Raw genomic sequence first — 16853 nt, 5'->3', positions numbered from 1 at the left:
GACTATAATATACTGAAGAATTTGTAGTTGTTTTAAGCGTCCAGGCCAAAGTACAGCATCCTGTTCTTCTTTATAATAAATGTTATTATTGTTTATATTGTATTTATATATGGTACAGAGGTCGGGTATATTGACACGGGTATATTCACGTGAAACCTTATACTTTTATGATAACAAACAAAATAAAATATGACGATTACCTGGCAGAATTTTTAAGAAGCCTTTATTAATTTTCTTACATACTTCAACAACAAATATAAGGCAAAATCGTTATGTTAAAATGTTAATGTTAACAGAGGTAGGCTTTAATTATTTATATTGAGACCTTAAAGTGATCTCTGCGTAATAATTGTCTTTAAGAAATAAATATTAAATCATATAGGAGCACAGGCTAACGAAGTTTAAGGAATAAACATAGTGATTATTTATATACGCAACACAACATAAAACTTAAACGTTTATATTGTATCACTGCTTATTTGAGAATATATATTTATATATAGCATTGATTAGATTTATATAAACCGATTTTCTTATGCCGATAGATTAGCAGAGCGTTTGACTGTGATATTACGCGTCATATTGTATAATATGATATTTATTTTACTTTGGTATAATTGTCGTGAAGCCATTATCAATACGATTAACCCTATCTTTCCAACCAATAATAGATGTAAGTAGCACTATATCCGCTAAGAAGTATGAAATCTGAAGGTATACATATGTATGTAGTATGTGAGAAATAAAACTGTGTGGGTACATACTAATACATGTGCATGTCTACGGTTTAATCTTCAAGTATCGGGCTTCTGACAGCGATGGCTATAAAAGTTACTGACAAACATGTACTAACTGCAGTTCATTCCCATATATTCGTGCGAAAGGTAGGGATTACGGTCTGATCCTTGTATTCGGGTACGCAATAAAGTTTTAAATTTGCTAACGAAATGGCAGCGCGGCATACTTTTGCGGCGTTGTCACTGTTAATAGCAGTATTTGCGCATAACTGCTATGCTGAAGAATCGACAGTTTTAGCGATTTCAGGATCACCGTTTAAAAATGATCTCGCTTATATGTTTTATAAAAAAGGATCGCAAATTGGAGCTGAAACATTGAATGCTACTCTCAGAGCGTACGATGACTCTAAATGTCTAAGGGATATTGATCGCATATCACAAGCACTTGATGAATATTACGAATGGGCTATTGAATGTAAGTTCCTTTGATCATTTTTAGGTTTGCTCAATATTAAGAGATAACATATAAAGGTCTTGCGAAATAGAAATGTTATGAGATTTACAACAATTTGTGATTTTATTTTATTTAATAATGAATCGAAATACATATATAATATCATATTATGTGTATCACAATATTCCAATTTTATTTATGTACTTGAAAATTTCGATGAAAATTTTAGTTTTTTAATTGTTTAATCAGACCATACCATAAAATATTTTAATTCTTCAGTGATGTACATACTTCTATTTATACCCTGAACAGGGAGAAAAAAACGTCAGAAACCCTATCAAATATGTATGCATATAAATTATCAGCGTGACGAGCTGAGTCAATTTAGCCCATAACCGTCTGCCGTCTGTTCGTCCGTCTGTATATACACGAACGAGTTTTTTAAATACCTGTATCGAATAAATTTTGCAATTGTCCTTTTCTCCTCAAGAACTTCCTCATTCATCAGAACCACCGATATCGGACGACTATAGGATATAGTTGCAATACAAACTGAACAGTCAAACTCAAGTACTTGTAAGGAAAGCTTTTTATATTTTACAAACACAGATCATTTTACAAGTCAACTGTACAATCTGTGAAAGAATCGTCAGATCGGATCGCTAAAACATATGTATGCACATACTATTCTGTAATGCAAACTGAAATATCAAAATCAAATCATTGGAGGAAAACTTCTTTTTTCTTAACAAGATATATAAACAAAATTGGGCACAGAATATTATCAAAATTCTTCAGATCGGAGTACGATAGCATATAGCTGTAAAACAAATTGAACAATCAAAATCTAGTAATTAAATGGGAAATTGCTTTTTTGACGAGACTTCTTCACGAAATTTAGCATATAATCCCAAGCAACGCTACAAGTATAATATAATGTTCGAAAAAGCATATAACTGCCATTTGAATTGACCTATCAAACTATTGAATAGAAACTTTTTTGTGAATAAAATTATAGAATTCCTGCAATGCAAATGGACTTAACGTTTCTTCTTGTTTTGATTTGTTTCAGTCGTTCTCATTTATTTCTATCATTTGTTATTTTTATTTAGACATTTTAGTACAGCACTCACTTCCTTATAAGTTAAAATTCAATCAACTAAATATTCGTCACACTCATTTACAGTTATTGATTAATCTTTTAGTGATAATAATTTTTTTTTTCAATTGGCTTGATATAACCAAAAACCTTACTTAATCGATAAATCATAAGTAGCAATTCATAAATCTCTACTTTTTAGGATTTATTATCTAAGTCAGTGATAAAGCGGATGGAGTAGTCTGCATAAGCATTTTGTTGGGAATACGTGCCGTAAATCACAATACAATCATAAAACGCCATAAATAGTTAAATGTTATTGGTCTAATCAAAAGTGTAAAAGTGTATATATCTTTAAATATACATACATATGTACATAAACAGCTGCTAAAAGATCTTAACTCTTTAACGGAAGTAATTGCTGCGACACATATGTACATAAATACTACAAAAGCTAGCAGCAAATGCAAAGTTCAATTGCAGATTATCGGTAGATAAGCGCTTGTTCCTTATTATTTAATACAAGTTGAAATCATAAATACGCATACGCATAAAGCTATTAATATGAGAATATGATATTTTTGCAAACTTTGTCCTGCATACAAGTATGTGGTGTATAAAAATATTTGTAAATACATACATACAGATGCATATACGGAAATGCAAGTGACGTTGTAGGATTGTTTTTTATTTTGTAACTTAAGAATTTCAATTAATTTCACTTTATAAATATTAATTTAGCTAATACTCAACTCTACTACTAATATAAAATATTATTACTAACTTTTTCTAACTCTAATATTTGGTAGTATATTAAATTTTGATTTTTTTTTCAAAATTATTAGCTTTAACATAAATATGTGGCAAACAGCTAGATGGTTAGGCTGAATGTAAAAAAAAATCAAAAATAATGTTATAAAACAAGTCGCAAAAACTAAATAAATATTTTAATAAACTTGATTTTGTTACATTACAGTTCCCGACACATGGGGTCGACTGCCTGTTGGTTTGATGTGGGGCCATGCATTGAGTTTTGGTGCCTATGAAGAATGTCTTGCCGCTTCTTGGCAATTCAGTGAAGATGATGTATTGCGCGGTCAGTACTGCCTAGCACGAGTACCAATCAAAAAATATATGGATGAGATTAAGCCACGTGAATCGACGGTTCATGCAAGGATCAGTTACAAATATCAAAAACCCGAAGTATTCGAACTGGGTATTTGTATACCCAGTTCATGTTCCGTTGAACTGGGTAACCAAATATTGACTGGAGTAATGAATAAATATTACGATGCTGGAATTACTTCAACTATGATCGCCGAAAGATACTGTAAATATGAACAACCTGTGAAGCTACGTGCTATCGACATTTTTGCTATGTAAGAAAATATTAATAATGTTGTAATATTATTACCCTTTATGTTCTGGTTCTATGACTATTATTATTATTATTTTTATTTTTTGAATATTTTATAGTGTCTTCTTCAGCTTCATTGTTTTCTGCATGTTAGGCAGCAGTGTTTACGATTACATTAAAACGAAAAATAATGGTGAGTTATAATTGAGCACTGTTTTAGTCTGCATACATTAATAAATTGTTTCAAATTTCAGAACCGAAAAAGCCACTGTTCATTGCATTCTCTGTACTCACAAATGCTCCAAAGATTTTTACTGTCAAAAAGAGCAACAATCCTAATGTCATTCAATGTCTCAACGGTTTGCGTTGTTTCTCAATGATGTGGGTTGTATTCGGTCATGGTTACATGACTTTCTACGAGCTACCTCATATTAACAAAGATAAAATCTATAACGTAAGTGACAACTTCTAGTGCTTTTATTTACATAAAAGTATTAAAAAATTTCCGATTACCATTTATAGTGGATCGAAACTCCATACTCCATGCTAGTCCAAAATGCTACACTCTGTGTGGATACATTCTTTTTCATGTCTGGTCTATTGATGTTGTGGGGCGCCTTCCGTGAAATGGAACGCACGTAAGTATTCATATTGTATATTATAAATATTTCTTTAATCAAACGAAGTTTATTTATTCTAAATTAGTAAGGGAAAACTGAACCTGGGTATGATGTATTTCCATCGTTATATTCGTTTGACTCCAGTCGTAGCTGTTGTTATACTCTACATTATGTCACTTTACAAATATTCGGGTCACGGTCCTATGTGGATGAAGATCGGAACTCAAGATGAGCGTTGTTCGGACACATGGTGGGCAACGTTGTTGTACGTACAGAATTATGCATTCCCTAAGAAGATTGTAAGTATAAATATTCCAAAAGTACATATAGAATATAAAATAATTACTATCGTTTCACTTTTTCAGTGCGTCAGTCAGTCTTGGTACTTGGCTGTCGATACACAGCTCTACGTTCTGTCACCACTAATCCTTATTCCACTTTGGAAATGGGGCAAAAAGGCGCTCGCTCCAATCATTCTTTTGGGTGTTCTTTGTATGGCCGGCACTTTCGCTACCTTCATGGTTTTTAAATTCACTCTCTTCCGTGTGGAAGATGATAATGTTGATGATCGTCAACGTTGGACCTACTATCCGACGCACACTCGTGTACCCACTTGGTTGATTGGTGTCATCTTTGGTTACTTCTTGTATACCAAGAATCGTGGTAGGCAAATTCCATTGGCAAAAAAATGGGTCATTACCGGTTGGGTTTTGGCATTTGGTGTTATGTTGGCCGATATTTGGGGACCTTATTGGCGTATCCTACCCGAGAATCCCAGTGCACCAATTATTGAAGGTGCTTTTTACGAACCATTAAGTCGTGCTTCTTGGGCCATCGCTATCGGCTGGATTGTGTGGGCCTGCTACAATGGTCATGGTGGTATCATCAATGAGTTCCTTTCATGGGGCTTCTTCACAGGATTCAGCCGTCTCACATACTGTATGTATGTAATCCACAGAATTGTTCAACTGGTGAATGGTGGTCGTATTCAAACCGATACCCACTTTGGCGATTACGAAATGGTATATACTAATTGATGTTTTGTACCAAACAAAATTAAACTAAATTGTTTATTTGTTGCTTTATAGGTTCTTCGCTGGTGGCATGATTTCGGCATTTCTCTAACACTCTCCATATTCGCCACATTGGCTTTCGAAGCACCTATTTTGGGCATTGAGAAGGCAATATTTGGACATGGCGAAGGTAAATCAGCACCTAAAAAAATAGAACCAACATCTGCTCCTACTTCCGCTGATAAGACTGACACTGAAGTGACAGTAGAAGTGGCCAAAGCTTAAGCACGACCAGAGGTATTAAGGTCTCTACTCAAGTATTCTGATAAGTTCAGTATAGATATTAGCCAAAGAACCATTAAAATTAAATTCATTTAATGAAAACAAGAAATCGTATTATATACGTTTTATAATATTAAAGAAAACTAAATAAATTGTATATACTTAACAATATTATTATGGAATCAAGTTGATTTTTTCTTATTACTTTATTTTACCTAAGTATGAGATATGCAACCGAGTTGACCAAGAAGGTGAATTTTTATTGTTACCTGTTATTTTCTTTTACAACTTTTATTTCATGATACTAAATATTGTATATATGAGAATTATATTTGGTTGCTTGGGTTTTAACGGACACAACGTTAAATATATTTAAATATTTTAATAAATTAAACCATAGCACTACCATTGTCTCAAAAAACCAAATGCATTCGCACACATAAACAGTTTCTCCGAAAGATGAAGCGCAAGCCAGTTTCTCAGTTTCTCATTTTCTGAAATAAAACCTTTAATATTACAAGCGATTTAAGCGAATTTATGTTCCACAACAAAAGTCTGCCACGATCAGAGTATACGGAAAATTGCATCATAGATTAAACCAATTTGAATAGCATTTTGGTTGTTCGTTGGGTTTTCGGCGTTTTCTCATATGTTATGAAAAGTAATAGAGAAGAGATGTTGAAATAAATAAATGAATTAAGTTCGCCAAATAGAACACTGCTCGTTAAAGCAACAAAGAAAATAACAAGCAAATCATCATGACTGATAAAAACAGATAAGAGAAGAAAAACGATCTTAAACAAAATGATCTATATAAGTTAGGAAAGTACCAAAGTATCGCATTACTCCGTATTTCAGCATATGATACATATATAATTACCGCAGCTATGTATATCTATCAAATTAAAATACCAATCAATAAAGAAATCATGCCAAGTTAACGCGATTACTGCTGTTGTTACCTTTTTTGCAATTAGACAATTATCCACATGACAATGAACCAAATTCAAACTCCAACGACAAAGTTTGGTATAAGTGCGAGTCGTTATATGTTATCTGTCATTAATATTAATTAATTAATTTAAAATCAATTTTTGGATTGTCCTCTTAAGTGTACTTAAAATCGTATAATTTGATAATAATGAGTCCGGTAAAGTTTGCTTTACATTACATTGTATCTACTCATCAGCAGTCGTACAATAAATAACATAATTTCTTCCCGTCGACTATTGCACTTCAATTGTGAAATAAATAAATATATATTTATATTTACCCAAACACACATACATACACACCAATATGCGGTTTATTTCTGAGGTACTAACTATCACTAGCTCGCCAAGTTTCTGCCGGAAAAGCGTTTTTAACCCAAAAAACTGGCAGAAGAGAGCACAAGTTGAGAGCGTAAGACGCTGAGAGAGCTGCTAATGAAATTACTGTTAGCAGAAAATAGTTACTGCGTAATGAAAAAAAATGCTTTTAAACACACAAATATTAACTACTGTATTCCTTATCACACTTTATCTATTTCTGGGAACACGCAGTAACATACATATACATAACTGAGTGTAACAGAAAACATATTGCAAAAAATTCATTATATGGAGGCAAAATCTTATGATGGTTGAATTTCCAGCTGTAAAATTTGTTCATTATACGAGTATAAAAACTTCACTTTCATTCATAGAAACTCATTATAAGGAGATAAAAAATGCACCGAAAGTAGATTGCAAAAGTTATGTCTTCGAAATGAATTAATTAGGAAAATAAGGAAAGGGAAAGGAATAGGAAAGCTTTATTATATGGAAGTTCACTTTCAGCAAGTTTGATTGTAATATAGAGTGTATAGGAAGATTTTGCGAGAGTCCAAAAGTATGTCGGACGAGTGTTTTAGCTCGTTCCATATCATGCCATATCAGGCGAATACGGGCAGTGGTTAATGGTTAAAATGTGATTTTTGGTCAAATAATCGATCACCAGCGTCGAATCGAGTGTTGGATTCTGAGCAATTTTTGGTCGTCAATCTATTTGTGCGGAACAAACCGTGCACACAACTTTCGTAAGCCCAAATGTTCGGTCAAAATGCAATACATCGATGTTTTGGAGAAGTTCAGTTCCATTTCCATGAATTTCATTGATGATTTCGGCTGATTTTTGATAAATTCAGCACAATTTCAATGGAATTTCCGGTGATCACTGATTTTTATTGGCCCACAATTGAAACGTTTCGGAAACAGTTTTACCAATTTTAAAACAAAATGTTGGCTCTTTGTTTGCACCGATAACACAAGCATACTGGCACTTAAAACGCAATAACTTCACTTCCAATCTATGAAATTCTCACTGGACACTCGATAAAGATAGCAGACTCTAACGCACCAGTCGACATATAGATGGCATATAGATGGCGCCACCAGGGGCGCTAGAATTAAAAAGTCGTGTTTATTTTAGAAAGCACCGTGTATGTTAAAGTGACTGCAAACGCAAAAGCTGTAGTATAGAAGAATTTTAGAATTAAAGTATATACATAATTCACATAGTTGCCATGGAGGGTGGTACACAGACCAATTATAGCGATCTTCCAACTTTAAGACAAAAAGTGACACAAATGACAAAATGAGCAAACAACGAAACTATGAACCGTAATGAACTGCAGCAATTTTGCCAAATTTACGCAGAACACTGCTTCTTTAATAACATTGAATAACATATAAAGCAACCAATACACATATTGAAATACATATTAAAATTCTGACCTTGCAATGGACTAATTATACCTTCTTTGACCTCAATTCGTCGACACACCTGGACATGTGTTAATCGAAAGATTTTTTGAAAAAATAATGTTAGAATAAAGCATTCCTGATATGTCATGCAAAAAATTAACTGTTATTTTTTCTTAAAATCGGCAAAAATTATCGTATTCTGTATTTATTTGATAATATAAACTACAGTGAATACTCTGTGTAACTTAGATACTTTTATTTATAATAAAGGGTCATTCATTTGAATTGAATAGTGAATGTTTATTATCATCCGACTGATAACTGGCGAATAACACGTATGAAGTTCTGCTCCAAGACCTGCATCGTAGCGGGATTGTCCGCTTAAACTTTAGACTTTACACATCCCCATAGGAAAAAGTCTAACGGTGTGATAGTAAAATCTTGGTGCCCAATCGACCGACCAAAAATGTGAAATTTTCTGCTGACAGAGGTGTTCTCTCAATAAATTCATCGATTAGCGCGTTGTGTAGAAAGTGGCGCCTACTTGCCTGCTTGCAATGAATAAACTATGTATATGCGAGGATCAAAAATGAGTCTTTACATTGTAATTTGATTGAAATCAGAACTGTTGATTATTCATTACTCTACTATACTTTATAGTAACAGAAATTGCACTTATACATATGTATATATGGATACATCATAGAATTAACAATTATAGTATTTTACAAATTTTTACATCTATCTCGAATATTATTCACATAAATTTTGTTGAGATACAGTGGTTACAGTGGGCAATGAGGATCGTTTCGCAGGCGTTGTCCTGTTTCGTGGTAGTAAATAACTTTCTATATCGGCCACCGGGGCCTCAACAGCCAAATAAACGCAAACAGATACAAGTAGTGTTACACCAAAATTACTCCAAAAGCTCAAAGCCTGTAATTTTAAAGAAAAAATTGACAGTATCATATCGGGAATGTATACATTCGTTTCTTAACCTACCACATCATAATCAGAAAAGTATGTATTGGTTTTAATGCGTGACGCATTGACAGTAATCACAATCAAATGCCAAATGTACATAGTATACGAAAGCTTCGAAATAGGTTGCCACAAAGTCCAGGAAAGAAAACTATTTATCGGACCACCATAGCCATTTATACAGGCATATACTACCCAGCATAACGCTAAAGGCCACGCTACGCGCCCACCAGCAAAATAAAAAGCACTTTCCAGTACGCCGGGATCGTTTCGGGTGGGCAGTGTATTTGGATACCAAGCAAATACCAATGTGAAGAGCGTGCAGAGCGATATAACCCAACCAATGCCGACCCACCACTAAAAAAATTTTTTATTAAAATTAACTTGGTGTATGGTAAATATAGGTTGAATTATCCTTACAGTTGATATTTTAGCAATGCGTCCATTATTGTAATGTAAATAGCAGCCAAATATCAGACCGATCAACCATGCTGAGCATCTGGTGTGTGTTGAGTAGTATATTTTAGGCATTGCCTCACTTGCGGTGCCATAGTTGCTGCAATTGAATAATTGATTAATGAAATACTTCAATTATTACGTAAAATAAGATGTACCGTGCAATGTCATAAATTGTGTATTTATTTATCACAATAATCGCAAATAAACAAGCAACGAGCAATAAACCAAAAATTATTGTTATCCATATACCCAATTTCCTCCATTTCCAAATGAGAATTAAAAATATAGGCGATAAAAAAAATAATTGAGTATCAACAGCCAAATACCAGCTATGTCCAAGGCACTGAAAGTAGATTAATTAGTCGAAACAATAGAATTTAAAAATTTATATGTAATTAAACAAAATCAATATTATATGTGTAATCTTAAGTTAAGAGCCTATTATATCAGGAGACATAGTGGGGCGTATGAGTGATTTCAAGTGTTAAATAAACTGTGAAAAAATGATATATCTCTATGTACCATAAATATGTACACACAATCAAATGAATTTATGGATTTTGTGTTTATGGCTGAGTTTTTATGGAAAGCAGATTACGCCTTCGAAAATATTAATGGCTTTAGATCATATATGGATTACTATCAATACACAAAGTTACCAACACACTACATTTCTCCATAACTTCATTTAAACTAGTTGTATATCAAACATTAATTAAGAAAAGTGATTCCGGTAATTTTCTTCGTTTTACAGCTCTTTTGTATTCAAATATCGACGACTCACCATTTTGCCAGCCGCTACATAATTTTGTACATATAATAACGTGGCCCACCAAGTATTGTCACATATTTTATTTGCAACACTAAGGCTCTTCCAAATGGGTCCATCGTCCATATAATTAAATAAAGACATGTAAAATAAAATGGCTACAGCAAGAATCGGAGTAAGGCGCAAATAACGGTGAATATACATCATTGGTACATTGAGTTTTCCATGATTTCTAAAAGTGATATGTTAATGATTTAAATAAAAGTGAAATAATTACTCACATACTTTTGCATTTCTCTAAAGGAGCCCATAATCAGTAATAGTCCACTAAGAAAGAAAAATGAGTCCACAACAATTGAGCCGCTCTGTTCAATCATCGAAAATGGCGTTTGTTCCCACTATTTAAGAGATATATAATTTAGAAATAGTACATATATCATTATTTATTAGTAGCAATTAAACTTTTAACTGACTCACACTTTTTATAACGACTGAATTAATATTTGGCGACAGTATGCGATACAGGTAACAATGCAAGAATATAATCCAAAACAATGAAAGACATCGTATGCCATGAAGACAGGGTATGTGTCCGTGCTGAATCTTTAGTAATTGTTGCAGATTTTTAGGGATGGAAAAAGAAACTAATAACTTGCTGGGTTGTTCTGAAATCATATTCATAGTTACATATAGTTTTATTCACATAAACAATTGAACGTGTTCTTAACCAAAAGCTTACTTCTTTTGTAACTGTAAAGGTAGTCAAAGATAGTACTCAGCGCCATCAGAAGTGCCAAGGTAATGAAAACTGTACTAAAATTAAGAAATCAAAATTAGTTATTGTTACTTTTTAAATTAAAATATTGTGGAAAGATTTAATAACCTTCATGGCTGCATTTCATATATGTAACAACATATGTATGTACATATGTATAACCCAATCTGAACAAGTAATCTGCTAACGATTTGCATATAACGGAAAGCTTCTTTTTGTGCTTTTAATAATGAAAACGGATAATTTATCTTGACTTTCTTCACCAAATGGGTTAACTATTTTCAATTGAACATCAACAAAATAAGTTTGCATAGTAGTCCCTAGTCCTTCTGTAGGTAGTTTATTGTAGATTACACCTTGTGGATGTCGGTAGAGTTTACTATTTTGACTGTGACTTTAGTCTCTCATGTGTTCGAGTGAATTCATGTTTCTTTGAAGGTTACAAAACAACACAGAAACTAAAACACTGCAATGAAGTAATCTCACGATTACACTTGTTTCCCATAGAACCACAGCACCCATCACCCACAACTTGCCCAATATTTCATTAATATCAAGAATCTAAACTTTCTTTTGAGGTGCCTACTGTGTTAGTTATCTCGCAAACCTTGAATAGGCGGTTTGCCAATAAGTTATGGTTAACTTTTGACACGTTCCCTTTCAGCGATAGTCGTTTTTGAGCCTTCAAAATCTGACGTGTGATCACTTTGATATCACTGCCCAACGTCGTTTCCAAATATAAGAATAGAATAACCATTAGATAGATCTTTATTCCTCTATCCATTTTTCCAAAATCCATGAACAAGTTCTCGTCTAAAGATTGATTCGTCTAAAGTTTTAAAATCCAAATACATTTTGCCACTAATATTTTTACCGCAAATTTGGTCTGTCGTCACTAAATGCTTGCTCATCGGGATCATACTCAAAGATCCATCACTTGTCACCTGTGATTACTTTATTCAAAAATTGGGGGTCACTTTCACACTGGCACACTTCTAATCGTCAGTGAGCACTTGTGCTAAGTGCTCCGTCACAATGTTATGAACCAAAGATGGGCAGTTAAACGAATACTAAGTCGACGGTCTGATTTCAAAACTTTGCGCACACGAGTCATTTGGTCTCCCAGCACGGTCTTCATCAGAGACCTAGTCCCGGCCCGGTGCCACCGAACCCCACCACTTCTTGCTAAAGCAACATCTGGGTAAGCCTGTTTGATCATTGATCAGATTTACTGATTTTCACACAGAATTTAATCGCGTACCACACACACAGAAACACGTCGCGCGAAAATGCTTGTACTGACTCTCGGAGACAACTGACCAGCCGCTCGTTCATTAGCTAGGAACACCCTCTACCGAATCCAGTCGGTGCGCGCACGCTCCGAAGTACAGTCGCGGCGGAAAAAAGTCAGTAATATTACTTAATATGGTTTCTCTTTTAGTGCCGCCCAATGCGATTAGATATGAGAACTTTTGAACGTTCTATGTATTAGTTTTTTAATTTCTCTTAACCTTAAACAGTGCAGCACTTCAGAAGAAAAAAGGATTTCAAACAAAATCTCTAATAATGTGTACTCTTGCATATTAAGTGTACATATGTAGTAATTGTAAAAAAATCAACATGTACTTACATTGCAACCCAATCGAGAGTTTCAAGTTCAACATTTTCGCGCGTTGAACAGGTGGATGCGATCACCAAGTTGGTTGTTGTATTGAAACTTAATTTATATGAATCTGATAAAAACTCTTTCAAAAGCTTATCAAATTCATCTGTACTACATTTGTTTGGGAAACATATGCCTAATTGTATTTCAGCATTAAAACCAAAACCAATCGATTCGAGGGGAATATTGGCCTGACAATATTTACCCAACAATGGTGAGCTTATATCGAGGCATTCATCGAAATTTCCCATCTCCATACGATGACCATATAGTATACCAGAAGGAAATTTTCCCCAGGCATCAAGCACTATAAAATATGAGTGTAGAACATATACATATGTATGTAATAAGTAATTTTCGATCAATATTTAGTATATGTACATACTTCTCTGTGCCCAATTTTCATTGTCTTTCAGCGCGACTCCCACAATTTTTAGATCTGCTGAGCACTCTAAACTCACATTATTCGATTTTGTAAATACATGAAATTGTTCGAAAAATCTAATTCCGAGCGCTTGATTGACACTTTGCATTTTTTGACTTCCGCAAACAGACACCTCTGTGGTAATAATAATCGCAATTATGATGTACGTTAGTTTCCTACACCGCCAAGGCGCCAGTGCCATAGTAGCTCTGTTTTGCTTATTACTCAGTGCAATGCCACCAGGAATTTCGAATTTTCACTGATATAACAAAGCTAATAACGCGAGGTGAAATGGTTGGCGGTTGATTTATAACTTGTCTACGATAAGCGTTATTATTTATAGGCAACTGTCTACGAAATACCTGTCGATTTGAGTTATTTAATAAAGACAACAACTTAAATTTGCACTTCAATCTTTTGAGTGCTCATATGTAGATAAGTTATAAAATATAGTATGAGCAAATTAACAGCTTACAGTGTATTGTAAATGCACTATAAGTTATAAAAAATAAATATTTGATAATCACCTCAAGAGAACGAATTCTTCTGAAATGCAAATCATCAAATGTGAACTGGACTCAAACAGTAAGCATAAACCGGATCGTTACTTTCTCTCAACCCTGTCTTACTAATAGTCTGACGATAGAATCGATGGAGTAATAAAAAGATAATTGGAGAAAGAAACCAACGAAAACCATCGCTTAGCCATATTGTTCGCCCGATTTGGCTCTTGGTAACATAAATAGTTATAGTACATAAACCCGAAATGGATTAGTTTCAATAGAGAACTTCTCTGTTCATTAACACATACATATGTATAAGAGACAGAAAAGGATGTCACCTTGACTGTAATTCAATAATTCAATTAATTTTAATTTATAAATAATTCTAAAAAATTCTTACAGAATTCAAATAAGTATTTTTGAAATGTATTTAACGTAAGTGGTACACTGTAATAGTAGAATTCCTCTACAAAGAAATCAGGTGTTTGCTTAGAATTGAGTGATGCCTTATTCACATTACTTAGTGGCTAATATTTGAGAATTGCCCGAATATGTTTATGTGTATACAAGATATAGATAATAGTATTATTTTTCTTGATATTGATTAGATTTTTGAAAATGCAGACACTACATATACAGTTGTCTTTACGTATATATAATTTAGTTAGTGCGTCAACGCCATTAATTCCACTTGATAGTACATTGACCTATATAAAACGTTAAATATCATTTTCAGTTTTGTCATTAAATGCTCATGTCATTCCCAGCTGGAAATATTTAACGTTCCAAATTTTTATGGTCACTGAGTTTGCCCTCGAAACTTTTCAACCCGAAAATTATATGACAAGAAATATGTGTAATTGTAATTTTTACTAAGAAGTTTACTTTTATGAGGTCTCAATCTGTTTCATTTAGCGTTTATAGTCAGAAAAAATGTCAAAGGTTCAATCAACTTACTCCCACTATTCCTGTTATACTACTGTGGGCAAAAAATAGTAAGACTTTCGTGCCTTCAAGATATATCACCTATTACCCAAATGTCGACATCGAACAATACATTTTAGAGGCCTAAGATATTTATATGTGATTCTAAACCTCAAATATCTGGAATTTTAAAAATATAAGTATTAATGAATATCAGAGAGCAACTTCCTGATATTAATGTGGTCTTGTTTGAAAAATTAAAATCAGATCAATACTTCCCTTAGTCCCCATATACCTAATATAGAGATTTTCGAAATTCCGGATCACCTAATATCCCATATATCGGTCAATATGTGAGTTACCTCAATTAAAATGAGAGAGCGTATTTTCTAGCAACCATGTATCTTTATGCACTAGGTCTAGTTGAAGTAATATGAAAAGAGTTAGAGGGCACAATAGACCAATGGTCGCTGGGCACATCCTCCCACAACTATCTATCTATCTATTCAAAATTTCTTCGAATAATTACTGCTAAATTCTAACATTTTTATGCTCTTGCAACGGGTTTTAACATATAGTGTTTTTGATTCTTGCTAGTTGCAAGAGTACAAAATATTCGGTTACACCCGAACTTAGTCCTTTCTTACTAGTTTTAATTTTCTTTTAATATTTCTAGAAATAAGCTACACTAATATTCAACTCCTTGATATTCCAGTCAACCGCACTAGCACAGTTTTGAAAACCACCCAACCAAATACCAACAAAGAATTAAAGATTAATAATAACCCGTAATAGGGGATTAAAAATTTACCTACACATGAAAACATCACCCAGCGTTTGAGCTCTGGGGCAGAAAACATAATCGTATTCTCTAATTAAAAAAAAAATGGATGTTATCGTATAATTATGATAATATTTACATGTGCAAAAATGATTTTTAATTAAAATTAACTAATTAATTTTTTCATTTCCATTTTTTTTATTCAATTTCTCTTTATATATATATACGCATTTTAAATTTGTATATAATTTTTATAATTATTATTTACTGTATGTATGTATATAATTATGATTATATAAACCGTTATCGTTAATTTTTACTATACAAATAATGCTGTTTAACTTATGCAATGCACATGCGCGCCAGTTTTTTTATTTTCATCCACATTAGGTGTAATAAGTATGTATGTTTTTGTGTTTCTATTATATTCAGTTTAATTTTTATCTTTTGTCAATTTAATACTTATGATACTTTTCTTTTTATTGTTAATACATTTAAGCTAAGACTTAGTGATTACACTTATTTTAAGTTCTCTGCACTGATTGACAAATAAAACTTAGAATATTGTCAAATCAAGTGCAATTATAGATCATTTTTACTTAAGATTTTATTTCTGGTATCCGATACAAATTTCTAAATTTGTATACTGTTATTTCAAAGAGTACTATGCACATATACATATTATTTTCGCAGTAAATGAAATGCATAAAATATAATATTTATTTTTTTTATAGATTTTACAATCGAATTTAAGATTTATTACTTAGCTGCTGCACAACTGCTACTTAACCTCGCACTACAATTTCCCATGAAAACGACATACAAACAAGTTATGCATTGCATATATGTACATATGTATGTTTGTTAATTCGATTGCTGAAACGACTTATTCAATATACATATACTAATTTTTTAGCTGGTGGCAGACTGAAAAATTAACATTTAAATTATGTATTATGTTAAATATCGTTTTTCCGTTATTTAGTTACTAACTTTTAAACTTCTATCAGACCGCTGTGCAACTTAAGTTTCTAGCATTTACGATGTATTTTTTATTTGCATGCGCGTATGTAAATTAAATCGTTCAAAATGTATGTATGCATTTATGTTGCGATGTGCTTGACAGGCACATTTACTTTTAAATTTTCGACATTTTTAGGCTAGTAATAAAAGCTTACTTATTAATATATATGTACATATGTATATATTTATACACCAAAATATTAGTTTGCTCTATCATTATATACAAGTAAGTTATTGGTATTTCACAGACGCGGCGTATTACG

At 32.8% G+C, this 16853-nt stretch overlaps 2 protein-coding genes across 2 annotated transcripts; one reads left to right on the top strand and one right to left on the bottom strand.

The window, feature by feature from the left end:
* The first annotated feature begins 947 nt into the window (after positions 1–947).
* LOC108978313 (nose resistant to fluoxetine protein 6) lies at positions 948–5748 on the top strand. The gene is made up of 8 exons (XM_018948565.1): positions 948–1212; positions 3267–3669; positions 3767–3840; positions 3902–4101; positions 4170–4285; positions 4353–4566; positions 4633–5289; positions 5356–5748. The coding sequence occupies exons 1-8, from the start codon at positions 948–950 to the stop codon at positions 5563–5565; spliced, it is 2139 nt and encodes a 712-aa protein (XP_018804110.1). The 3' UTR covers positions 5566–5748.
* A 3145-nt stretch (positions 5749–8893) lies between these two features.
* Positions 8894–13665, bottom strand: LOC108978740 (nose resistant to fluoxetine protein 6-like). Its single transcript, XM_018949206.1, has 10 exons — positions 13321–13665; positions 12903–13242; positions 11237–11310; positions 10975–11162; positions 10783–10895; positions 10513–10729; positions 9884–10071; positions 9690–9825; positions 9291–9626; positions 8894–9224 (listed from the first exon to the last, which is right to left on the bottom strand). The coding sequence occupies exons 1-10, from the start codon at positions 13559–13561 to the stop codon at positions 9042–9044; spliced, it is 2016 nt and encodes a 671-aa protein (XP_018804751.1). The 5' UTR covers positions 13562–13665; the 3' UTR covers positions 8894–9041.
* Between the last annotated feature and the right edge of the window lie 3188 nt (positions 13666–16853).

This window comes from Bactrocera latifrons, unplaced genomic scaffold (assembly GCF_001853355.1).
Source record: "Bactrocera latifrons isolate USDA-ARS-PBARC rearing strain unplaced genomic scaffold, ASM185335v1 scaffold_0, whole genome shotgun sequence".
NCBI lineage: Eukaryota > Metazoa > Arthropoda > Insecta > Diptera > Tephritidae > Bactrocera > Bactrocera latifrons.
The sequence above is the reverse complement of the archived record's forward strand: the minus strand, read 5'-3'. Positions and strand labels throughout refer to the sequence as shown.

Bases quoted from the DNA above. Each gene is read 5' to 3' on its own strand.
- LOC108978313 (XM_018948565.1), top strand. From the start codon at position 948: ATGGCAGCGCGGCATACTTTTGCGGCGTTGTCACTGTTAATAGCAGTA. The intron at 3,670-3,766 runs GTAAGAAAATAT...AATATTTTATAG, and splicing joins GCTATCGACATTTTTGCTAT to TGTCTTCTTCAGCTTCATTG. The intron at 4,567-4,632 runs GTAAGTATAAAT...TCACTTTTTCAG, and splicing joins ATGCATTCCCTAAGAAGATT to TGCGTCAGTCAGTCTTGGTA.
- LOC108978740 (XM_018949206.1), bottom strand. From the start codon at position 13,561: ATGGCACTGGCGCCTTGGCGGTGTAGGAAACTAACGTACATCATAATT. The intron at 11,163-11,236 runs GTAAGCTTTTGG...ATATGATTTCAG, and splicing joins CCTTTACAGTTACAAAAGAA to AACAACCCAGCAAGTTATTA. The intron at 10,730-10,782 runs GTATGTGAGTAA...TATCACTTTTAG, and splicing joins TCCTTTAGAGAAATGCAAAA to AAATCATGGAAAACTCAATG.